General features: G+C 41.3%; 1 protein-coding gene across 5 annotated transcripts in view; it reads left to right on the top strand.

The window, feature by feature from the left end:
* The first annotated feature begins 6,947 nt into the window (after window positions 1-6,947).
* rbms3 (RNA binding motif, single stranded interacting protein) overlaps window positions 6,948-26,758 on the top strand; it is a 282,075-nt gene continuing 262,264 nt past the window's right edge. The window contains exons 1-2 of one of the 5 annotated variants that reach the window (XM_037092868.1): window positions 6,948-7,081; window positions 9,940-10,128. In XM_037092868.1, coding sequence (XP_036948763.1) covers window positions 9,955-10,128 — 174 coding nt within the window. In that variant the 5' untranslated portion in view covers window positions 6,948-7,081; window positions 9,940-9,954. Of the gene's footprint in view, window positions 7,279-9,939; window positions 10,129-26,758 lie in introns of those variants that run through there. The other 4 variants (XM_037092869.1, XM_037092870.1, XM_037092866.1 and 1 more) reach the window with 4 other exon arrangements.

The raw sequence follows: 26,758 nt of genomic DNA, 5'->3' as shown, positions 1-26,758 counted from the left end.
AAAAAAGAGAAAAAAAATTAAAAAGAGATGGCACAACACTTCTGAAGGCCTGAATGTGTGAAACCACAGACACGTCTGCATGAGCGTAGTGGCTTAGTGCCGATTATAGTTGCACCAAATGTTGAATAGGACTTTCAAAAAACACATTCACGAGAAGCTGTGAGAAATTCACTCACACCAGCGAATGCAAGAGCTGACCACAGCCAACAAAAGGAGCAGAGCAAAGTAGCCACATTCGCGAGCGGGCAACTGCAACTGAAGAAGAGGAAGAGGGAGACATGCAGAACACCCAGACACACAGGGACGGACAAAAATAAAGATATAGGACTCTCATCATGGTTCACAAAAAATTTCAACCAGATTTTTTTTTTTTTTTTTAATAAGAAGACGTTTTTGTAGAGGAGGAAAGTGTTAAAATGAACGCCGAAAATGACATAACGGTATCGAAGTGGAATGCTATGACATATTTCTTCTTCTTCTTCTTCTTCTTTTTGTCTTTTGTTGACCAAATTGAATTTAAAAAAAAGACGTCAGCAAACCAAACAATGAAAAGTGGATAAAGTTAAACCTTTAAAAAAAAAAAAAAAAAAAAAAAAGGCAAAGTTCCCTGTCGCGCTCGCAACAAGCAAACAGGGAAAGACAGCGCAAGACCCCGGCAAACCCCTTTCACATGTAATGATTATTCCCCTTCATTAAAACTGCTAGTAACCCTGTTAGGCTGGAATACACTCACTACGGGTAATCGTGAAAACACTTTTAATCAACGCACAGAAACAGTAGAGACCTTGCTAGAATGCATTCACTCCAAATAAAGCAGGCTCTTTATAAACAGGCGCAGCAAAACAGCTAAGACCCTGATAAGACTCCTCACACTCTCCATGGCGAAACCTGCCTGTGAATGTCTCCTGACAGCTCCTTAGCCCTTGTTAGAGAGAATCACTTCCTAATGATTCAACCCAGCTTGGAAACATCAACACACACAAAGTAACACTTGGGCACGCAGTTTTTACATGAAGTAACATAGCCTACACAATCACGCAGCCGCCGCGGTCAACTGGATGTTGCAGTGGCTGGGATGCTGCTCGGATGAGCGACGCAACGAGATGAAGAGTAAAGTCCGAAAGGAAAATAAAATGAGGGTTAATTATGGAGGTCTAACGCTGGCGTGATATGCTCGACCAGCTGAAGCTAAAGTATGTGACGAGAAAAAGGAAAGATTCAAGGAAAAATAAAAGATGTTTTGCATGAACTTTATTTTGTTGACTACACAATTTGCTCTTTGCATTACAATCATCAAGTTAGATGCTACAACTTACATTTAAAAATCCTAGTTTGCAAATCACTCGAATATTTCCTTGATTAATCAGTTAGTTGTTCGGTCAATAAAATGTCAGAAATCGGTGAAAAATGTTGTCCCCAACGCCCAAATTGACGTCCTCAAATGTCTTGTTTTCTACACAAACCAAAGCTATCAGTTAATTGTCACAAAGGAGTGAAGAAGCCAGAATGTCTTCAGATTTAAAGGGGCACTGTGTCGTTTTGGCGAAGGCATTCAAACTCAGGATTTGAATATTTACAATAATAATGATGCAGTAATACAAAGTCTGAAATACGTAGTTTTTTCCATAGATGAATAAATAAGCGGTTCTCAGAGGAAAATAAGGTCCTCAGAACACTGTTTGAAGCTAGAAAGGTGGCAGGGTCCGCCACATATAAACAATGTAAAACGGTTTGAAATTTTGTCATCCTGTAAAGTCAGTTTGTTTACTCAGACGTGACCGTAAAGAGAGTTTATTATTTAGTTTGTTTATGCATAAAAAATATAAGTCATAACCCTTCCCCCAAAACAGCACAGTGCCCCTTTAAGAACCAGCGATTAGATATTTTTCACTTTTATTTCTTCTCGTAAAATTCCGCAAACCAATTGTCAGATTTTCAGAAACAGTCTGCGATTAACTTAATATCTGGCAACTAACCGAATAATCAAAAACATGGGATTTTTGTTCTAAATTTTTCTCTATTTGGATCTTGGAGACCTTTAAAAAAAAAAAAAAAAGAAATCATAAAACTAATTGGCCTGTAATTCTTTTACAGCTCACACCCGTGAAAAGAGAGAGAGAAAAAAATTGCCACCTCTATGCACACTGTGGCTGACACAAATGTATGCATGTGCTTGCTCATAGGCACCCACACACACTGGTCCACCCCCCCCACACACACACACAGACACACGCACACACAGACACACGCACGCATGCAGTGCACGCGCACTCACACACAAACAGGGCAGTTGACACATGGTATATCAGCAGGCGCAGTTCTTTTGTCCTCTTGCTAGTTTTAGCAACACCACTACTCTTGGAACACGTTGGGCTTTTGTCCTGAAAAATGCATGATGCAAATGTGAGCCCAGAGTAGAAACTGAGCATCATTTGAAAAATAAGCAAACATTTGACTGCTTTGATAGAAATATCAGAAATGTAATACAAAGATTCCCTTTTTATTTCGCCTTCAGAGATGTATTTTTTTTTAACACACTTGAAGGAAAACAGGGATTCAGGCTTTAAGAGATCTATATTCTTCTCTCTAAGTTTTCCATTGACCAGTTAACAATGATGGCAAAAAAAAAAAAAAAAAAAAAATGAACGTGTGACTAATATTTGTCGAGGTCCTGCGCTGTGACTCAGAGGTGTTTATTCTCTCATGCGGCAGCAGCTGTATTTTGGTGATGATCTGGAGCGTGGTGTTTGAACTTTGCCTGAGCCGTCAATCATGCAGACGGGGGTTGAGTCATGGCTGATATGGTTTTGACAGGTATGATTCAGTGGAGAGAAGCTCGCATGCGTGTGCACAAATGAGGACCCGGATCATATTTGTAGGTCAGCGAAGAAAACTAGTAAAAAAAAAATATATATATATATATATATATTAATTTTTAAAAATGCCACTTACATAACGTTTCATTTCAAATCTTCCAGAGTACAAATCACAAAAGCCTGACCCAACTTTCCCCTCTCTGCTCAGGTATGCTACCCACTCTCTCCTGTGCAAATCCATCGCATCCCAAACAGGCTTCATCCCACAGATGCTGCCACTCCATCGTCCTGGGTGTGAGAAAATATGGGGGCCACAAAGGTGCTACTCTGTAATCAGGCTGGACTGTTGCGCCTCGTACGCAGCAAAGGCGTGCTGGTAACCGCCACAACTTCACAAGGCTGCTGTGTGACCCGGTGTAGCCACAGGGCCCTCAGACGCCTCTTCATTTGTCAGACGGGCGGGCGAGAACCGAGAAGAGGCTCAGCGGAAAAAGGAAGAAAACACACACACAAACACACACACACACACACACACACACCGCACAAACAGAAGCGCGCAGATGCAAAACACTCGGAGCAACAAGGTCTGGACACTCTGTCTGACATGGAGAGGATGTTCACCGCGGGATTAGACGAATGGATGCCGCGCCGCCGTCAAAAATAGTGAAATGGCAGATGTGACATTGGTTCTATTTTTCACTTGCGTCTATTGGCAGTGAAGGCAGATTATGAAATACAGCCTTCGTCCAATGCTCTGCGTGTGAACAGCAGATTCCATGGCTGAAGCTTTTTCTGTCTGCCTTCCCCACATGCTCTTAACAGCGCTCTTAACACCTACAATTATATATTTATATATATGTATAAAAAAAAAATGAAAACACGGTTGGACCAAATTACTTACATCTTGCGTCAGTCTGTAAAAAAGCTTAACATCATGACACTGGCTTTTAGTGCGGGCTGAAGCTCTCCCAGGAGTGTGGCATGCCATGCAGGGCGAGGAGAGCAGCTTCACCGTCATCTCCAGATCCCTTCTCTTGGAGTTGGTGCTCCGACTGAGGAAAAGGATGTTGAGCGGCTTTTCTTTTCTTTTTTTTTTCTTTTTTTTTCTTTTTTCTTTTTAGGTTTCGGCACTGAAAGATCTTTGAGTTCGAACTGAGCCATGCAGAGGCTGAAAAGCTCGTCTCATAAACCCTCTGAAAGCAATTAATACTTCCACGACTACTACTGCAGGACAGGGGACTTGGGAGAAGGAGCGGCGTCGTGCAAATCCGTGCAAAAAAAAAAAAAAAATATGAACGACTTTTATTTTTTTAAAATCTAAAGTACTTTGAATTTACAGTGCTTAAACTCCAAAGTGTAGTATAACAGTTTTCTTTACAGAGGGGAGCTCTGTTTGCCTGCTCTTTCTGATCCAAAGTCTCAAAGTGCCCCCTAGTGGGTCTTTGCTGTGCCTGCTCCAAAAACACGGCCTGGAGAGCGTTTGACCCCCAACGATAAGGCCTCAGCAGTTCACGGTGCTAATTAAGAGGGCATCTTCAACATGGGATCACAAGATAACACTCCGACACAGTTGGAGCGCATTAGCTGTTTTCTGTACCATCACAAACCGCTAAGTGTCTGCGGGGAGGGGGGAAGCTGACTGTTGGATGCTGCAAAAATCGTCACACACCAGGCAGCTTAAACAACAAGACGAGACAAAGAAACCCATCAAAATTCAACTTTATGATGCAGATTTAGATTAAAATAAATATAATGGGCATATATAACCAGCCTACTGCAGTCCCAGTTGAACAATGAATACCTTTACATTTTTTGAAAGGACAGTTTTGCCGTCACGTTGCCCCTATTGTGATTTCCCAGCTTGCATTGCCATAATTCAAGCCACATGGAGCATACACACAAAAAAAACCCCAAGATGGGCCGTCTGTGTGGAGCAGCCTCCAAAGCCATTGATTGATAAAAACACTCTGTCTCTCCATCTCTCCGTTACTCCTTCCCACAAACACAACCTGGCACCTCGTCCCACTGGCTGGCCCTGAAGGAAAACAATTACCGGAGGAGCAGAACAACAATACCCAGAAAAACATCTGCTGGAGCCGGCTGGGGCCACTGACATGCCTGACTGTGTGTCCCTGCTGGCTCCCACAGAGGACACATGCCTGCCTGGATGCGCTGAGAGGCCCGAGCGTTCGGGGGCCCAGTCTTCCTGTTCCCTTCCACGCGGAGCCTAACCCTCCGCCTGTTCGCCTGTGGGCCCACCTGCCTCTCTGTCTGCCTGTCAGCCTCGTCGGGCAATGGCAGCTCCGTCGTAACAGATGAGGGGCCGCCTGTCGGAGCAGTTGTCCGTTTGGGTGAATTCCCTTCTGCTTGGACGAGACGTTGCACCAGTATGGCTCTGAAGTTTGGGCAGACAAGACGGCGATGAAGACGATGCAATGAGCCAACACCCATATGATGCCTCCCTCATGTTATAGAGCAGCAGACTGGAGGGCCCCATCTTTAGGGTAAACACTGTATGCACGGCTGAATCGTGATTAAAGAGCACTAAAATATAACAAATAACTGCACAGTATAGAATAAACATAACATTTACATACTGCAGGGCACCTGCTAGTCTCATCATAGTCTGAACACACAGACCCAACACTCATACCTGCTGCTATATAAGACAATAGCACAAATAACACACACAAAGATTGTGGTTTGGAGTATATTAACTCACCTGTATTAATCCAAACTGGCTTAGTTCAAATATGTTACTTCCTACTCAGTGTTTACTGGGTTTATGTTGCCACCTTGTGGCCATCGATGAGACTTAAAATGTATCTATAGCAACTCCCTGCCAACTGGTTCCTAACCTTAGGGGTTGTGATCCTCTAAAGGATCCTAAAATAAACCACAGAGGTCACAGGATAATTTAAAGCAAGCCTGAATATAAAATACTAGACACTCCACGCTTTTTTTTTAGCCTCTAGACATTCTACAAATTAAAATCTGATTGGATTGCTCACATGTTGGTTAAACTGCTCCACATTGTGACACCACTGTGTTTTAAGCTAAACATGATGGGAACTACAATGAGGAGGGAAAAGATACCAAAAGTGCTCCTTTTATCTTCAGTTTTACGATATCTTTTTGTAAAAAAATGCTGTGTTTCTTAGTGTTACATGTCTGTGGGATGTGCTGTAGAAGTATTGATGAGTATAAATCACAGTTCTTCACAGCATCCATTTTCTGAATGTTGTTTTTCAGCTGAATGACTGGATCATTATTCTACCATGACAATTATTATCATCACTGAATAACTGTTTCTTCTGCACACCTTTCAGGACACACAATAAATCTACATTCACTCAGCAAATTGCACCATCTATTCCCCTACGACCGGCGTGGCTTCACCTCACCTCACCTCTAAAATGACAGGTTGGTAGCTGAAAATATTTTGGATCACCAACAGTGGCAGCGCAGTACTTGGCATGGGTGTAACCACACATTCTTTTTGGGGGGGGGGGGGGTATTGAGAAAATGGCAATCTGTCCCCCCAATATACAGTAGGAAATATGTTAAATATGCACTCTTTTATAAACCCCGTGAACAGATCTGTCTCGTTATTTCCTATACATCCACTCTCTCAGAGAATTTCACAGAATATTCCTCTACATGTGAATTCAAATGGTCAGTGTTGTCCTCAAAACTTCTAAATGTGCGAATTTTCATATATAATTATTATATATTACATAATATTTAGAAGAGGGGCTCTCATTTTTTCCCCCAAATATCTATACCATGGTCACGCCCTTGCATGGTAGGGTGTGTTTTTGGCACGCTGAGGCATGAAAGTGATTGCCTCAGCGTGAAAAACAAATAGAAAAAAAAGCCTATAAGTGGCTATTTGTAATAATAATAATAATAATAATAATAATAATAATAATAATAATAATAATAATAATAATAATAATAATAATAATAATAATAATATAAAAGCAACACAATTTCAATTTTGAAATTTAACAAGTTCAACAAGTAATCCTCACCTCCCTGTCTGTGGGATACAGGGGCTTTCGAGCAGCACCTGAAGGCACCATGTTTGACACGCGAGGTGGGCGGGAGGGAGGAGGGTTTGTTTGGTGACAGCTCGCGGGGACACGCCCGCCGTGACAGCGGCAGCAGCAGTAGCAGCAACGAGCAGCGGCGGTTTGTGCAGCTTTGACACCGACGCAGCCTCCTCGACGGCGCCTCGAGTGTCTCCCAGTCGCTCCTCTCTTGTTAGTTTGTGTTATTTTGTTTCTTTTCGGACGGAAGAACTTCTTAGACAACTCTATGAGCCGGCTGCCTGTTGTTCTGCCCCAGACCGCCGTGGCTGTCCGCGTCAGAGCAGCAACAGCGATGTAAAGCAAGTGGCACTACCGCATCTTCCTCTTGATATGCTTCTGACTAAACGAGGAGCCGAGAAGTGACAGAGGTATTTCGGGCATTGTTATAGCCACTTGTTTATGCTAATGTGCGGGCCGCCATACGCCGCAGAAGCTGCCGTAATAACACGGGACACGGCGGCGACAACCCCTCCTGTCAGGACGTTAGATAATGTTTGTAACTGTGTGTCGTTCGGTGGCTGCAGGGTTATTTTAGCGTGAAGCGGGTGCACATGAGCAACTCAGGAAGGAGCCAACTTTGAACGCTTTCTTTTGTTTTTTTTCAAAGAGTCGTCATAAAAATTCAGTGCTGACCTGGAGCCTCACCTGCGAGGTAACCTATCCCAGTACAGATACATAACAGGTGTATGTAACGCGGCTGTAGTGACATGTCATACCTTTTTGGGGAGTATTGGGAGCTTTTCTTAATTAGGTGTCAACGTCAGAGTAAACGTCAGAGGGGTTAATTAACGTAGGCCAACAGGTTAGTTCACGTGCAGTGCCAAGTCTTGCAGCCTTTTCTCCCTGTTGCTGTCAGTGTTCTCCAGCATTAAAATGTTGAAGTAAATTTCCTTCAGGACATGTGTTTATGAGGCAGCCCATCTCAGCCAAGTGACCTCATAACTTATTGATGGCCCCCCCCAGAAAGCAGAATGAACCATCAGAGCGCCAAACATCACCCGACTGCTGATTTCAGACACATAGTCTCTGATCTGCCCTTCAGAGGAGGTGACTTCTCTGCACTTTTGTTTATTGCTGCCTTATTGTTCGGGGACTAGAACAACACAGTGCACTTGCAACTGGTATGATGCAGTGAAACTTTCTTACACGAATCACACTGTTTTACAGCATTCTCCTGCAGTTAAAGGATACGTTCACCCAAAAGGGAAAAGACTCACTGTCATGCCAATGATGGGTTACATAAACTTGCGTATTTCCATAAAACATTTCTGGAGCTTCACAGGAAAACAGTGTTGTGACATTCTCTGAAGCAGCTGAAGTAGATGGGGACAGACAACATAAAATGCCCCATCTTGTCTCTCTAAGCCCCAAAATCCCAAATTGACTTTAAAATACATTAATTACACTAATACCCAATTTATACCACGAGGATCACCGATATTTTTCAGCCCTTATTAGTCTATCACAGATGTATCTGTATCTCCTCAATGTTGCCCAATATGCGCTGATATGAAAACAATTTCATTTTTTTTAGAGATTAAAAAGGAGATGGCCTGGTTGATTTATAATTTTTCACTTCCAATTCTTCCTTTCAGTATTTGTTTCATCAATCATATCTTTCAGTAAAAAGTATATATAACCTTATTATTGTTATCTTCGGGTCCTGCTTAGCCTGCTTTACATTTTTTATCCACAACTTGGTCACTGTTGTGCTTTTCCCTCAGTTTACGACTCTTAAAATGTTGTAACGTGAATTTCCCTACTGAGGGAGTTTTATCTTATTTTAGACAAAAAAAGTTTATTGTGCAAATGTGAAATATCCTTCCTCTGTAACATAACTTTGTCATAAGGTTTTGATCCCTCAAATCCCACATTTGAGGGATCAGTGCAAAAAGTGTGTGTATATCAGGCGTTGTTGTTGTTGTTGTTGATGTTGTAAGATTTAATCTCTAACATCGGCCCCAGAGTATTGGTGCAGCTCTAATTTACACCTACCGTTGACGCGTGATCAAGCTTGTGCACCCACTCAAGACATGGTGGCTCACGCATGACGTCTTTTGTCAAGCTTCCAGAGATTTGGTTTACGTCAGACTCAGTATGGACCCGTTTTCTGTTTTTGCCCAGTCCCCAGCTACTTCAGTTGTTTAGGGGGATTCCTCAACGCTCTTTTGCTACAAAGCTTCAGAAAGGTTTTGTGGACTACAGCCTCCCATCAGTATCCGTTTGAGCGGATAATGGATGTTCAGTTTTGGTTGAAATTATCCTTTATGATATTTAAATTGATTTTTTTTGCAGCCGGATCTCAGGTTGCTCAGTAGAAACAGGCTCAGGCAATGATAAAGTCCTCATCATTCAGTCGGATGCAAATATGTGGTCAGAGGTCAGGATCAGCTGCACTGTAGTACCTTGGTAGGGATTATAGTTGCACTGGTTCTTTTCCTGCTTTTACAAATCAAAATCTGTGAATATGGTTGTTACTGGGTAGAAGATCACAGTGCTTACTTCCCTATATCAGGACGGGTTTAATGTTTTATTAAAGGAGAGGATTATTGCTGTCCTGCAGTGCCTTGTTCCAATGATAGATTACTTATGGGCGCAGGAGTCCTTGAACAGCTGATTTTTATCCGTCTAGTTAATTTTATTATAAAGATATGAGTTTGATGATAATGATGTTGGGCCAACACATTTTTCTTCATCAGGCCTATGTGCTGTCGTGCAGAGGATTTTTTGTGAAAATGCAAATTGCACTTGATAACACAGTGTTTGTTTGATTAAAGGAAATCTAAGGGCTGTTAGTGAACACATATTTTCACCAATCTTTTTTATTTTATTTGCCAGAAATTTTTGGCACTTAGATAAAGTTTTGCATCTTCATGTCACCTGACATTTAACTAGGTCCTCATGTACTGTGAAGAAAGATCAGTGTGTATTTGGGATTGAGGAAAAAAGATGAGAACAAAAATATGAATCACTGCCTGTGTAATTCATTCTGCTTTCCATCATAATCCTCCACCATCTTCATTTTCAAGGCACTGCAGAGGAAGATGGAGGTCCAGAGTGGTGTTCAGCAGCCGGAGCCCCACCCTCTGGGCTCTCCTCGGTCAGGGGCCAATCAGCAGAATGAATTGGACGACAGACAGACGGATGCCAGCGGCAGGCCTTCTGCTGACAACCACAGTGAGGATGCGCAGCCGGCTAGCCAGAAAGATGACCAAAAAGTAAGTCGCAGACTCCCACTGCTGCACATCTGCAGCTGCTGTGCTGAATGCGTGTGTCTGGGTGTGCCTGTACATGTGTGATGATTGATGAGATCCTGCCAGTCTGTTGAGCTATTCTGGGTAATATGTCTTTGTAATTTCACATAGAGACTTCCTCATTCAATGTGTTACCTCTTGGAGAGTAGAAAACCCAGTTTGCATTGCATTTGCGCTTTATTCTTTAATGTTGTATAGTTGTGTGGTAATCATTGGTAACTGCAGAGTTGTGTGGGTGATCCAGTGCTTGAAGGACCTGTCTGCTCACCAGTGTTGCAAGAAAAAGTGAAACTGTAGGTGCTTATGGTCTTTGGCTTCAGCGGTTTCAAAGGAAGTAGGTAATGTCTTGTTATGTTGTCATGAAAACCATTCTGCGCATGCTACAAACCACAGCTATGATACATACATGCATTAAGCAGATTGTGCATGCTCCATGTGCGTGCAGATTTTCAAACACGTCAACCCTTTGCCATCTTGGAGCCCTCTGCACGTCCAAGAATGACAGTAAAAATCCTCCCTGGCTCTCTTCCATCTCCAGGACGTCAATCATGCTTCTCTGGCAGGAGCCAGAACCTCTTTCCGTCAATCAGCCTGAGAGGCACTATAGGCCTCGGAGCAGGGAAGAGATAGTGGCAGAATAAACAGAACAGATATACGAAAACATTCACTAGATGACTGGACTGACTGCTACTGGCAGCTCTGAATGGGATGTGTGTCATGGCTTGCTGTATCAATTTTGAGTCTTTTGGGCAGATTTGAGCAAACAGTAATCGACACAAGCCTTTCGGGTCTCCATCCTGGTGAAGTAAAAGGGCTTCTGAAGTATTTGGATTTCAAAAGCTCTTAATATGTAAAAGAAGAATAATTGCTTTAGGTGTAGTGGCAACTTGTTCAAGAAAGAGGCCTTTATTGACATGGGATGTACATTTACCTATAGCTTATTTTTTAACCAATTTATCATTCAGTCTGGTGCAGTGTTTCAACACACAGAATATATAAGAAGCCCGCGAATAGATATACCCCAATCCAAAATGTGTCTTTGTATGTCTGCTTCATTCATGAAACGCTGCATTGATGCGCAGTCATACTGAAACAAAAGACTTCTATAATTAGTATACATACAGTTTGTAGGTGCAATTCTCTTTTGCAGCTGCATCTTAGATAAGTGATCATCAGTCTGTGGGAACTATTTGGAGCTCATGTAGCTGTGGAGATGTAAATGGCTCAATGAAACAAGTAAGAGTTACACACACACACACACACACACACACACACACACACACACACAAACAGGCAGGGCTTCCTGGTTGCCTTCACACACTTCGTTCCAACAATTGGCTACATGTCTGCTTGTATTGTATACTGATGCATCAGTGCATTACGCCCTTATGTAAGGCAGCTGACAATAAAATCTGTCTTGATGATTGTTGCCACTGCAGGAAGCTTGAGTACACAGTGTTTATGTTGAACACAGGCATTTGTCTGTCTTTGGTTGTTGGTGCCGCTTTGTGAAGCAATGAGGCATGAAGGTGTTAGTTTATTGAGTTTAAGAGCGCAAGAGAGGTACAGTGTTGGCGGTATCATCAGACACAGTTTTTTTTAATTTTGCAGTAGGTCTCCCCAAGTGGCAGACATGGGCAACAAGGCCACAGCCAATGTCATTGCACCTATGTAGGTGTAAGTGTGTGTGTGCAAGAAAGATAGATTGCAGGCCATTCTTTGTCTGTGTACTTCTTTTTTTCATTTTTGTGTTCTTTCTTGTTTAATTAGCAGTTGAGTCAACACCTACTTCAATGTACTGAGGGTGGCCCTGGGAGTGTGTGTATGTGTGTATGCCTCTGACACTGCCTGACCAACCGGTTGGCAGGCGGGCTCCTGCTGCTGTGGTGTCATTGATTAATCTGGCGAGTTTATTCATCAAGTTGTCATCGCTGGAAGTGGACCAGTGTTCTTGTCCTTGTTAAAGGGTGCATCTGGCCTGCCCTGTTGTTTATTAGTGATACATCATAGAGAATGAGGTGGCACAGTGTGACCCGTGGGCTTTGGCTCAGAGCTGCTGTGGCATATGAGGTCGTCCACAGTGCAGTCAGCTGTGGCTTAAAGGTTAAGTAAGTCAGATGCTGAAAGTAAATTTGCCAGTTTGAATCCCCAGACTTTCTCCAGATTCTGAATACCCAGGGGCAGAAAAAGATTTGAAGGTTTAGAATTCATTTTACTCCCAGCAAAGCACTGATGAAGTACGCTTCAATGAGCACTTAATCCCAAAATGCTCCTGGATGTGATTTTATCTGCTCACTGTGGTTGTACTGGGCAGGTTTCATATCTTGTTAAGCAAGCCTGTGGTGAGTGATAAGAACAATTTTTTCACATTTTCAGTGAAAGAATCAGTGCATACCTTTCTTACTTGGAGTGTGGTTGATTTCTGTGGACACCTTGGTGTTATTTGTTGAATAGCATACATTTCATTGAGGTTGAAGCTTGCATAAGTTGTTACAATTGAGCATCCTCGATTCAACATGTGGCAACACATGACTGACTGACTACTCTTATTTCTTCTCAGTATTTCTTGCTCTGTGTAGCATCACTGCACTGCACTGTAGCAGCAACTTTCAGATTGCAAAAAGGGTTTTTGAATTTTCAAATCTTCTTACTTTTTTCACTTTTTGTGTCAGCGAAGATGTGCATATTCTGCAACAACTGTACAACGTTTAACATTTGCCGATGGAAGGGCCACCGGGAGCAAATTGTGGTATATTTCCCATTAACCATTTGACATGTAGATGGTGGGGACTGGGAATCATCGACCCTCCGATTGTTAGGACAACTGCTAAGCTGCGGCCTCTTCAAAGGAAGGGGGTCAAGCTAGCGACAGGTCTCTCTCTTCAGTGGGTCCATTTGTGGTGATGGCAAATGTCTGGACTGCCAAAACTGTCAGCAACTGATACACCTGTCACAACACTTATGGAGCTACTGAGTATTACAGGGAGTGCTCGGATCACAGATGGGGCTAAGCAAAGACTATTGCGTAACCATCCATGGTTAGCTGCCTTTGGGGTCATTTGAATTCAAGCAATATAATTAAGTTTGTTTTTAGCTGTGCCCAGCTACAGATAATGCTCTAATCAAAGAATAGTACTAGTGCACTGTCACTTCAACAGTGTCAGTTTGAACCAAAAATAAATTCAACTTAAATTAGACCAAGTACTTTAGAATGTTAAAAAAATAAAGTGCAAATGTAGAGGGAAAACATCTTAACAACCATGTGACTCATGTAAAAATCCTCAAGGAAGATTACGAAATGTTTTAATTTCATGGTTTGAGCAGAAGGTCTTAAAGCTGACCCTGCTCTTTAACCTCAACATAACCCCTGCCACTACCCTATACTCTGACCCCTGTGTTGATCAGTGACTCTAACTGTAGTGCAGTACACGACCCCTAAACCACCCCGAGGGATTATTTCTGGTAGCGTCTCTCACCGTGATGGCATCGGTTTGTGCTCATTATACTGCAATTAGCTTTGTTGAAATCTCAAAGCATCAGCTGACCACCACTGATGAGGAGCTACAATGCTGATTTGAAGTATTGCACTAATTGGTGTCATAACAGCCGGCTGACCTTTAACTCATTAACTGCGCTGGAAGCAGAAATAAGTCGGCAAGCAGTAAACACACGGCCGCACACACGTGTTAGCTTGCTGATCCTGCACTTCTTATAATTGTTCTTCATTTTAAGAGTGTGTGTGTGTGTGTGTGTGTGTGTGTGTGTGTGTGTGTTTATGTTAGTGCTTGTGAGCACTATTTCTGCAGTTTTTTTCTCTCTCATATGTATGTAAAACAGACCGATCTGTGGTAATGTGTGTTTTCCTTCCATTAGAAAAGAGTCACGAGGGATTGAGCTTTTATGCGTGTAGTGGAATAGTCATACGAGTGATTATTGCTGCTGTATTTGATTACACAGATGAGAAACATTCAGAGGAAGCAAATTATATTAAATTGCTCTGACTGAAGATTTTGTGTACACTTCCAAACGAGTGATCAGAAAATTAAAATCTGTGCAGATGTCACCCAGTCAGAATGAATTTCATGTTTGTTAACCAATAAAATCAACTTGTGTAAACTTCAGTCAGATAAGTGGAACTTTTTTGACTATGCAATGACTTGTTGTTCAGATGCCGCTGGAACATTTGCCTAATGGCTTCTTCTCACTCATCATGACTTTTAAGATAACTGGAAAAGCAGATGGCTTCTCACCTTGCTAAGCAATTTGCCTTCAGCAGCAGTGTGGCAGGTTGGGATGTGATTCACTGTCATTACCACTTTTATGTCTTTTAATAAACAGCATTAGCTGTGTTGCATGTAGGGCTGCACGATATTGGAAAATAATGTCATTGTGATTTTTTTAAACCCTGCGCTATATTTTGTGTTATGAAAAAATACAGGAATTTTCATCAGATGACCTGATTGGTACATTATGTTATGCTGTACTGCTGCTGTCTTGTGGACAGTTAACCTTCGCTGGTCTTACCTGTTTTTGTTGTACTGAGCTGTGTGGTACCGACATGAATGGTCAAACTAATTAGTTGTGTTACCTCTTGTTGTGGCAACAGATGCAAGGCACTGTCGACACAGAACACGTGTATGGTCAATATCATCCTTCTTGTAGCTGAAATAATTCCAGATAACTGACGTTGCTTTTCTTTTTAGCACCAAATCTTCCTTTTCTGTGATTTTCTCTTGTTCGTTGCTCATTTTTCAATGTTGTTTCCAGCGACTCCCTCCATGTGCAGGGGTGGTCTGCTTCGACACACTGATTAAGAACTAATGTGATTGGTGGATCGCTGCGCATGCAGAGTCTGCATGCGCAGTGTGTTTCAGGTTCCCTTAGAATTAGATGAGTTAATTTGCCTCCTACATCACAGGCCCTGCAATGTGACCACTGAGCACAGGTGCATTGTGATGACGATGCTCAAACGATATGTTGTGCAGCTCTAGTTGCATATAAACTCTGTAACTGGTCAACAGTTTAACCATGGAATTTTTTGGGTAAAAATGGTAGATGATAGTGTAAAATGTACAAAAATGTTTGCCATAACAAGTTTTTGTCTCCTCCGTCAGCACTGCTGGAGTGAGCGGAGTGCAGTGAGTTGAGGTAAACACAGACAGACATCTAGAACACCACCTCCACAGCCCCCCTCGTCCTCCACTCTACAGATTACCTTGGTTGTAGCTAGCGGGGCCCAGATAATTACCTTGTGTTATTTCTCCTCCCACACTTTGCTTTTGAAGTTGTGGCTGCCTGGCTGCCTTAGCTCCTAATAGCATCCCGGCATGCCATCGATCCCACACCCCTCCTCCGGATATGAATAGGTAGTGAGTGGAGGTGGGCTGATGGGTTGTGGTTGGAGCAGTCCAGGAATCGGTCCCAAGCTGCTGCAAGTTTCCTAAAGTCTGTGTTTATCAATATCCAGTATGCCTGATCATAGGAAACAGCACAATGTGCCAATTACTGTAATATGCACATTAAACTGCAAATTACCACGTGCTCTTTGCAAGCAGACTGTTTGCAGGATAATTGCTGTGTGTGTGTGTGTCTGGGTGTGTGTGTGTGTGTGTGTGTGTGTGTGTGTGTGTGTGTGTGTGTGTGTGTGTGTGTGTGTGTGTGTGTGTGAGTGTGAGTGTGTTTGGAGAAGTCCAGCATGGCAGTTCAAAACCTTCACCATAGTAGAGACCTTTAAAAACTCCTTACCACTGTTGAGAAAATTATGGCTTCTCACTCAGCTGTGTCAGGAAAGGAATATAAATTGTAGCCCTAATAGTTTTAGATATGCTGTGATGTCTTAATCCTTTGACAGCACAAATATTTACTGCCACGCACCAGGCTATTTCAAGGAAAATGCCTTTGGAGGTGGCTGCTTTGCAGAGAGGTGAGATGTGACTAAAGTGTGACGGCAAAGAACTGCAGGCAGATAAAGTACAACTACTGATGTGTAGCTTATGTGATAATCTCATTACTGTAATGCTACCCTGAGTATTTAAAAGCTAATATGAGTACAATTTAAGAACAATTCCATCTGGATTATACTTTGGGGAATTATGTTGTCAAGTAAGGATAAAGAACGAACCAATCAGCCTGATTCTATACAAACTGCTGATACAAAGCCCTGATAAAATATAAGGTTAGAGTAATAAGTATATATCCTTTAATGCTAAATAGCAGTTATCCTTGATAAGGTTAACCAGGGTCCTGATGTTATTCATGTTGGCTAACCGGCATAGCTTCACTGGCAGCATACACTTTCATTGCCATAACAAGTCGAACTGTTTGCTGTAAGAAAGGTCCTTTTCTTGCATCAGTATATCAAATATAAATTATGCAGATTTCAATTAAACTTTATCGATTTGCTAACAGATGTATTTGGACTGCATAATTGGACTGCAGCAATAGTTGATACTAATGAACTTTGTGTTAAACAAATAACGATTACTGAAAACAAGATATAATACGTTGGCCTAGTATTTCACAGGAGACATTACAAAATTCCACAAGTTCCAGGGTCCTTGTATTGTACATGCTGGCTCACAGTCACACTCGTTTGACTAAAAGCCTTTGCGCACCAAGTCAGTTTTCTTTATATGAAATTACACATTTAAAAGGAAATGTGTCCTCATGTTTAAACTCTTTTGCCTGTCATTAATTTTTTGGGAACAGATTAGAGTTTCTGCATTGTTTGCATCCATCAATGCCTTTAAAGGGCTGTTTGCACATATATACTGTCTACAGCTATTTGAGATTAAGAGGTTCAAGGAGGCTGAGGGTCTTCTTTCCAATGTGTGATACATTCTTGAATAAAAAGGCGCTATGGTTAATGTTAATGGCAACACCTGTAGTTTTCGAGTCAGAATGTCTGCTGTATAAAGGGATTAGCCTTATTTAGCTTTATCACTGGGCCACTCACCAGTATCCGAAACGTAATGATCGTGCATTTCATAGACCAACAAAGGGAACAAAAAGAAGATTTTCAAAGCTCTTCTGAATATTAATCCAGAGTATGACCACATTTCAACAGACAGCTTGATGAAACCCCTGCAGGGTGCTAACTTTGCCAGTGCTAACTGTTATGAAGCACTGCTGGAACACCACTAAAATATCCATCCACGAGTTGAGGTGATGCAGCATTTACATCAGCACCCAGTGTGGAATCAGCTAACTGTTATTACCCAGCCATGCCTGAGCTCAGACAGTCACCAGCCATAACACATGACTTATCAGTTCTAAATAAGGCAAAAAGATGCATCATTTGCGTGCTTAGCACTTTGCACAGTCTAATTCGAAATATATTCTGTCGTGTTGTTAGACAGTAGTTGCTGCTTTCACACTGAAAAGAATGCGCTGTAATGCCGTCAGGGGAGGTGAGATAAATATATCGTCTCTGGAGTGTCAAGAGTGGGAAGTAATTGGGTTGGCTCCTGGTTTGGTGGCCAAGGTCAAGCCTTCGTCCATGATCTCATGTATTAGGGACGGATGATCATTAGCGAGAAGGTGAAAGAGCATTACAAATTGATTTTCTAATCCTTAGCTCTATTTGTGATCACTGCATGGATGCCTACTGTAAACTCAAGCTTGCCAGGCACATGTGGGCCTGTAGAGTTGGTGATATGCATTGAAATGCAAGCAAAACTTCTGTACAAATAATAAAAGTGGCACATTTGGTTTAGATAGCTCTTTTCAGGAAAGTGTACAAGATTCCTCAGTAACAACAACAGTATAGATTGTAAAAATGCTCATCAGTATGACCGGTATGCTATTTAATGTGTTTTAAGTCTGGCTATTTGCAGAGACTTTGTGGTCTTGCATGCTATTTTAGTCCATTGGCTCTTTAATCTGTCATACAAAGGATGAAAGAATGATCAAAGATGTCAAATACGTATCAAGTAGTCACGTATCAAGACGCAACCTCCTTTAGTGGCTCTATTTATCTCTCATCAGTGTGTTTTACTCCTCTGTTCAAAGCATACTTGTAGTATAAACATAGATGACAAATGGGCACTCACTCGTGCACACAGACACACAGACTCACGCACGCTGACACACCGACCAGCAGATCACAGGGACCTTATTAGCTGCTGTCACAACACATTTATCCCTCATCTGTTTCTCAGAGCTGTCGTGAGCAAAAGGTTGCTCCCTGCTGCAAAGTGGCAAAGTGGGATCCTCACTGTGTTTTTCATTCTCTCTAATGGAGAGCGATGGCATGGGCCCCGGCCATCTCTATCTGTGGCCCCGTCCAAACAGGGGTGATTTCTGCCCGAAAATAGCCCTGCTGTCAGCTCGCCTTAGTTGCCGGGCCTGCTGAGAGTCAGTTAAGGGGATCAGTGCTCGCTGGAGTGTGTGGCTCCACGGTAAGACACAGCGCTGGTGACACATCGCTTTGATGGGATCACCGACCGCTCCTAATCCACCCTCGACACAGATGACCTAACGGGCTCACTGGACTCAGCAGAGTCACCAGTCATGACTCCAGTTCTGCCTGACTCCAACATCCTATCCAGCTGACCTCCAACCCTTACACTCACAAATGGCCTCTGAACAGCATTCCGCATTTTTGGTTGACAGGTGCCTCCTTTGAGATTTGTGGTGGTGGTTGCTTTCCATGTGATTGTGCGTAAATATGCACTGTATGTGTTGACAGAAATCACATTGTTGTTCTTCTCTAAATATAACGCTGCAAGCTGTTTTGGTATTCTTCATAGCAGGCTTTTTTCCTGAGAATTATTTAAAGCCGTAGACTATATATGAAAAAACTACTGCTGTTGTTTTGCATTTAGATGGTCCATAATGAAATATTTGTTGGAAGTGTAACTTGATTTGTAGGCCAGCAATTTGGCATGGGAACATAAGCATGAGTACACCCTGTTTAGGAGGCCATCTGGAAAATCCTTCGCTGTGATCAAAAAATTCAGCCCCTTGCATTTTCACTTTTTAATGAATTGAGCACCCTGTGGATGTTTGCTGTGTGTCTGCTACACTAGAGCTGTGTGGAGGCGTGTGTGTTGTTGGGGGGGTTTGCTTCTGACTCAGTGTCAAGGCTGGGAACTGTTCACTCTGTTTGTGATGACTTGGCAGCAAAGGAAAGGTCAAGGAAGACTTGTGCAGAATTGCCAAATGTGCTGGATTAGCAGTAGTCCATCCTGGTTTTCACAGGGTGGAATTTTTATATTAGAGTTTCATACATTGCCAGAAAATATGATCTTATTTCTCGCCGTACACTGTACATCGTGTGCCTCTTAAAGTTGTAAAACTGTTATGTACAGCATGTTCAATTAGCAGTTTGACTTCAACTTATATGCAGTTTAACAGTAAATGGTAAATTACATGTTTTACTCAATTACTATATGTACTTTTATTTTAGTAAACATTCTGCAACAAAATAGCGATCATATTAGGTAGTGGATACACACTAAGGGGCCCACAGTCACAATGTATGATTATTATTTTTAGGGCTGCAGCTATCGAATATTTTTAGAATCGAGTATTCTACCGATTATCCCACTGATTAATTGAGTAGTCTAATAAGAAAAAAAAATGCATTATTGAACAACAAAAATGAACAAATAATGAATAACGAAAAAGACAGGTCTGGAAAATAGACCAAGCAACTGGCTTTTATTCCTTGTTGCCTTTGTCGGCAATGCTTGGTGAGCTGGTGGTAACAACTGGATGCTTTTGGTTCAGATGTTGAATCATTGTTGACATGGGTTAGGGTGATGATTCCTTAGCTAAGCAGGCCACATAATGACAGGAATTAAACAAAGACTTGAGACAGATTTTGCTTCAACCATTTTTTATAATCGAATTATAAAAAGTAAGACAATAAGTTACTCGAGTAATTGTTTCAGATCTAATTGTTTTAGATGAACAACAAAACAAGTGAGTTGTTTTATATCAGACATTATTGTTCCTTATCATTCTCAGGTTTCAGCTTCATTTTCTTATACAGATTGCAAATTTCCAAGACAAAGCAAGTTGCAAACATGTGTGTTATTGTGTTATTTTTGGCCATTAATACACACTCTGTCATTATTAATGAAATTATTACAGCCAGTGCCAGTTTTGTAATATGTTAAATACAAAAAAAACCATGGAACTCATTGAAAAAGCCTGTTTTTCTAAAGAACACAAAAGATAACAGTCGAAAGAACTTATTGCACAAAAGGTTTTTACAACCATTTACACGCAGTGAGAAGAAAGAGATTTGGAGTGCTTTCCTTATTAGTCATGCTATCAAACTGCTTGTACTTTTGATTTGCTTACACAAACATATTGTTTTGTTTCAACACTCCGGCAAGAGTGGTAATTAGGCATAGAACACATTAAGAATTGCGGACAGCTGCTTAGGCTAATTTTTATTTTCAAGCATATGTGAATATTTTGTATATCCGTATTATGCTCAAGACATGGTGCCACTAAATCACTTACGTATTACCCTTTCCATGAAATTAGTGTCTGTACAAGCATCATTTTGGATAGAACAGAACACTAACTCTGCTCTCCAGAAAATCCAGCCTCATACATAAATACAGTGTCTTGTCTGGTCTGGTTTAGCCATCATGGAATGATGATGACTTAAGGCTGATTTATAGTTGCGTGTAGACGCTCCACAGAGCCTATGGTGTTCTGAACATTTATACATGTGTACTTCTGTGTCGGTTGTTGGTGGTGGTGAGTGGATTAGCAGCTGTGCTGTCGCCAGTATATGCACAGCCCCTTCGACAGCTTTGCCGTACACACTGAGCTATAACATTATGGCATTTGCAGGAGGGATTGCAATAGCTAAAGAGGTTGGTATGTTTACTAGGGGTCTCTACAGTTCACAATCCCCTGTATTAACACCACTGCTAAGCAGCAGAGGAGAACCCAAAAGATGTGATGCTACAAGCGGACCGATAACTTTTGTTGTGGTCTGGGTCACTGCGATTTGCGTTTCTGGGGAGGTGCATCTCAGGCTGTTGTGTAGGCTATGCTGGTTGATTCCACGCAGGAGCATAGATCGAGTGCTTTAACACTACAACACAGGATGAATATTTTTTAGGACATCTTTGAGATGAGGGTGTTCTAATGGGAGGACAACCTCAGCTCTGTTCTGTCTGCTCTGGCAGATGCTGCACTGTTTATTCGTGACACATGCACTGAAATTTCCATTTGGAAAATCTGTTTCCACTCGGAAATGTCTCTTGATTAATTATAATCAAGCACTTAGCATCAGTTTTTTCCAGTGTTTAGACGAGGCCTGGCTGCAGTCCTTTTAACATCTTGAGAAATCAAAAGAGCAGCACGATTTTTTTTATGCTTATGTGTTTTATTGCAAATAAAATAATGCTTTTTTATGATTTTGAGCACATAAAGCTCTCAAACAGAAACAGCAAGATTTAAACCTTCATATAAAACTATAAAGAATGATGCTTAGTGCTTAACATGGCGTAATGACAGGAAACAATGCAACTCTGCTTTAAAGTGTTGGTCGGGAGATCTTTGTGAGAAAATTGGTTTCATCAAGTCTGTCCAGATGTACATGCATGCTGTCAATACATTTAAATGGAAAACACATACAAATAATAGGACTGGCAATGTTTCCGATTATGTCTTATTTGGTGTCTTTAGTGAAGCCTGTTCAAAACACTGATCTTAGATCAAGGGCCATGAGAAACTATTCATGTTACAATAGTTTACAAATTATCTAATTTTATTCAAGCCACAATTGTGTGAGTGCAGAAATGCACATGTCAGAGAAAAGCTGCGCTTCAGATGGTGATTTTATTTTCTGGTATGAGTCAACCTGAACAATGTAAGAAATAAATAATTCTTGAAGCCATAATAGTACAATATAAAATTGAACCAGCCCTTATATTTTACACAGCTGACATATAAATGAACAGATGAACTTGGCTTGGAATGTGTTAGTCTTGCTTAACATGTTTTTGTGCAGCTGAGAAGGATACTACTACTACTACTACTGCTACTGCTACTACTACTACCACTACTACTACTACTACTACTACTACTACAGAACTGAAGAAGCTCGAAAAACTCGAGAAAGTTGCTTCCATATAGCACTAAGATAGTGCAATAAGTCATACTGCGAAGTTGATAGCTCTACTCTTTTAGTTAGTTTTGGTTTGCCGTTGTTAATATTGTCATGCCCTGGTGTTGGATTGCAAACCCCACTGCTTCTGTGTTGGAAGTGCTAATTTGATTGAATAAAATCAAAACTCATTTCAGAACCTATGAGGTTGGTGTGCAAGAGTAGCATGAATACTACCAGTTTCTAAGGTAGATTATATCACAATTAAGGTAAAAGTAAACTACAGCTGCTCTCTATGTTTTTTTTCCATCACAGTTTGGTGTCCTGGGAAGGAAGTGAACAGCCATGTCTTTTTACATACGTTGAGTCTCGGCAGTCAGTTCTTTTCGTATTGGAGTACATATAGCTTTTTGCTTTCCCCAGAATCCCACTGCCTCTGCATTATAAATTGGAGATACTAAGAATGTGATCCCTCACTGACTTCCCACTCATAAACACTAGCCCTTTTTTCACAGCCTGCTCAAGGTGGCAATGTTGCGCTGTCATAACTTATGCATGAAAATAGTGTTGAAAATCAGCAAAATGTTTAAAGATGTCCAGTGAAAAATTTGGCCACATGAAAATTGTTTAATGAGGTATTCAGTTAGGAGAATTGGCAACAGCAAGTACATGGCAGTTTGATCTAGATGAAAATGAGAAGGCAAACACCCCACCCCCACCTTGGCAAAAGTCTTGAGGATATATTTGAATTACCCAATTTAAACCTCAGGCCTCTGGTTTTTCCCAATGCACCAGATGTAGAACATTTGTTAATGTAACATTAAAGGTTTCCATATCCATATAAACCCTGCGAACCCAGCAGGGAGTCTAGTTTCGGATCTCACACAAGCTCAAACGCACAACTGGAGTCCAGGCCAAGTGAGTGACATTTGCACATCTATTGAGGTTTAAAACAAAGAGCTGAACACTGCGATGGCTGAATGGAAGGGAGATTGGCTGGTTGGCTGCTAAGCTCACAGAGGCATCATTAGGGCACCCCACTACTTCTGTGATAATAAGAGCAACCACCTCTATTATGTTCCCCATGGCCTGTAATATATGTATATTCACACCTAGTTAGACTGTGTGACCAACCCTATTAGTTGCTGCAGTCAGACTGCTCCTGCCCACTCATTAACACCACCGATGGAGATATAAGACAGTCATTACTGCGGTAGATAATGGTAAAATACTGCACTGCCTTTTAACTGATTGTGGGAATAAAAAAGCAAAGCAGCTAATGTTTCCCGCTGTGCTGTGCCACAGTTCAGTCGTAAAGATATTACTGTTTTAAAAGCTGTTAGCAAAGCCTGGCTGTATGCAAGCGCAGAGGTCAGCTGACTGTGCCCTGTGATGGTGTGTAAATGAAATGGTAATAGAGGGTTTCATCACCACTACTAATTACTGAATGACAGTTTTCTCACCAGTGTCTAAGTGTGTGTGTTTGTGTGTGTGTGTGTGTGTGTGTGTGTGTGTGTGTGTGTGTGTGTGTGTGTGTGTGTGTGTGCGCGTGTGTGCTCATGTCTGTGTGTGATAGGCCTAATTAGGTAAACTCCCATTACACTTAAAAGTGCATTACTGCTGCTCTTTTGTAAAGGCTATAATTAGAGAGCTGCGTAGAGTGAGCGGTAATTAAGTTATTTCTCAAGTATTATTAGTCTGCTTGTTATATGAGCCAATTGTATTGAAACGGATAGAATACATATTTGACTTTGTGCCAGCACTTTGTTAACTTTATAGATATTAGAGCAGAGAGCTATTACACAGTGCGTGATTAGAGCATGTGGCAGGATATATCTCGTCCTCTTCTCAAGGGATTTCTGCCTGATAAAAATTTAAATATCGCAATGGACTATTGTGTTAAATGGCAGAAGGCTTGTGTGAGCTGGAGAAAAGCAAATGGCAACATGAACGTGCATGGGTATGCATGCACATTTCTTGTCTCAGGCTCTCAGTCTGACTTGGCATTTTTGTGCATGTGTCATCCGATGCCTGCAGGAGCAGCAGCGTGAGCCCCAGATCCTCTGACTAATCCAGATTGCCTTCTAATCCCGATGACACTATCCTCTCCCTGCCATTGATTCCCCCATTATTGCTCTGCAGTTTTCAAGCAGTCAAGCAACCTTTCTTTATTAAATTGCCTCTTGTCCTGCTTTGTGTTGAGTAGGTGCAGATACAAACTAGCAAAGTAAAGACTCCTCCTTAATGGCCCACCTAGACAGGTGTTTTCACTAACAGTATTTTAAGTGATTAAACACTCACTCACGTGTGCTTGATTAACTTGTCCCTCAGACCCATTCATATAAGTGCTGACTGTGCATGTTTGGTGAGTAGTAGACTACTATGAAACGTAAGAATTATTTAGCTGTAAAAAAAAAAGAAAAAAAAAAAGCAAAGGTGGTGCCACGTTTCTGTGCGCTTATTCATTTTCTCCTCTGCATCTTTTCATACTTTAATTACATATCTCCTCTCCCCTATGTCCTTCCACCAGCAGATACAGCAGATTAAGTAACACTTGTAATGATGTTAATCACTGTCTTAGGAGTCCTTAAAAGGCCTTGACGGAGAAAGCTAACAGACTGGGTCACTGGCACATTTGCACAGGGTTAGCAAATCCCATCGGAAGGTTGGTGGGGTGGATTGAGAGCAAGGACTGTTGTGCCAAGAGAGCTGGAGTAGATCCTCTTTCTACACTGTTCTCAATGGGCCTATTTTTAGCACACGGGTGGTTTTATTGTATGGATAGATATTATCTTTGTTGCACACTTGTACTCTCTGGCTACACACTTTCATTCTGTATGGATCTTTGCGCCTGTGTACTGTGTGCACATGGACCATATTGAACTGTTCAAGCACGCAGCTATAGTTTTACTGACAGTGGTTGTAGGTCGCGGATTTATATCAGACCTGTTATGCTTTTCCATTTTCATGTAGGATCTTGTGCATTTAAAAGATCTTGAAAGTTGAAAAGGTAAGAGTCAAGTAAAGATGCACCTCTCTGCTCCTGAAACACCTCATCAGTGGTCTCCCCTTCAATAATGTGACTCTCATACATTTGCATAATTAATGACTTCACAGCTAGTTTGGCATGTGAAAACTGATTGAGCATGGCTGCTCTGTTATTGTTAGTGGTGCTGGATCAGGCATGTGTGAGCTGACCAATCAGAGGAGACTGGGTATTAAGGAAGGGGGAGTTAAAGAGACAGGAGTAAAAACAGATCGCTTCAGATGAGGGGGAAATAGATAAATATGAAATAACTATACCTAAATAGAAAAACAGACACATGCATTTTATTAATAAAGTTCATATGTGCTTCTCAGCATACTCATGGAGCCTGAATGACTACCTAACAACACTAAATGGCAAATACACAGGTCTGCTTAATAAGACTATAACTGATACAAGCTGTCTAGATTAACAAATAATGAAAATCATTACTGCCAAATTTCCATCAGCTATTAAATTAATTGCAAAATTGTCTCACTATTCTTTGATGAAATAAATCAGCCTACATGTTTAAATTGCAGGTTTGAATTGTTAGAAAAAAAATAGCACATTCAGCATTGACAACTGCCTCAAGCTGTTTTCTCACCCTCTTATTTGAATTTTTTTCTGTGCACACTTAATTATAACGACTGTCACAATTTCAGTTGTAAAAATTAGAATTACAGATCTTTTAGAATGTAAGAACAAGTATCACAATACAACTCTTACTTATAATAAGTTACTCTTTTTCATCATTTTTTACTAGACAGGCAGAGTTTGTTGCGTGGAATGCCTTTTAGTATATGTTCAAACAGGTAGTCTGGTTATTTCCTAACTAGTATTTGATTTTCATCAATGTAGTAAATTTCATCCTTATCTGAATAGTATACAAATAGAACCAGGAAGTATTTGGAGCCCATCCTCAACAGTTTGTATCGGGTAAATGCCCCACAGGTCTCAATGAGTGACAGAGTAGAGTGCATAGATTTCAGAGATAGAGGAAAATGAGAGACAGAAATGACTATTTTCCCCAGACGTGGGAACCAGAATGAATGTCAAGCCCAGGGTTAGCAAATCTCATTTACAAATTTCAGGAGGGAAACATCCCTTCCTCCGCGTGTCTCCCCAGTCCTCCCTACCCATCACAATGAAAAAGAAGTTTCTCATTTAGCAGAACTGGAGGCCTGGAGGCTGAAGCTCATACACACACACGCACACACGCGCACACACACACACACACACACACTGCATACAAGCAAATGAATCTGAGCTCCTCTGTGCAGGGGTTAATCTTGAACTGTCAGAAAATGATTTTAACCTCTTATGTTCTATATCAACATATTCAGAAAATATGTTTCAGATGCATTACTGGCAAAACTTTGGGGAAAATATTAATTCGGTAATGTATTGATGTAATGTAATTATTTGATAACTAACAGTTATTAGTTATTTTGCACATTAACATTATTCATGTTGATAATACTTCTGAC

This window comes from Acanthopagrus latus, chromosome 3 (assembly GCF_904848185.1).
Source record: "Acanthopagrus latus isolate v.2019 chromosome 3, fAcaLat1.1, whole genome shotgun sequence".
Lineage (NCBI taxonomy): Eukaryota > Metazoa > Chordata > Actinopteri > Spariformes > Sparidae > Acanthopagrus > Acanthopagrus latus.
Note: the sequence above shows the minus strand (reverse complement) of the source record. Positions and strands in the feature narration are given on the sequence as shown.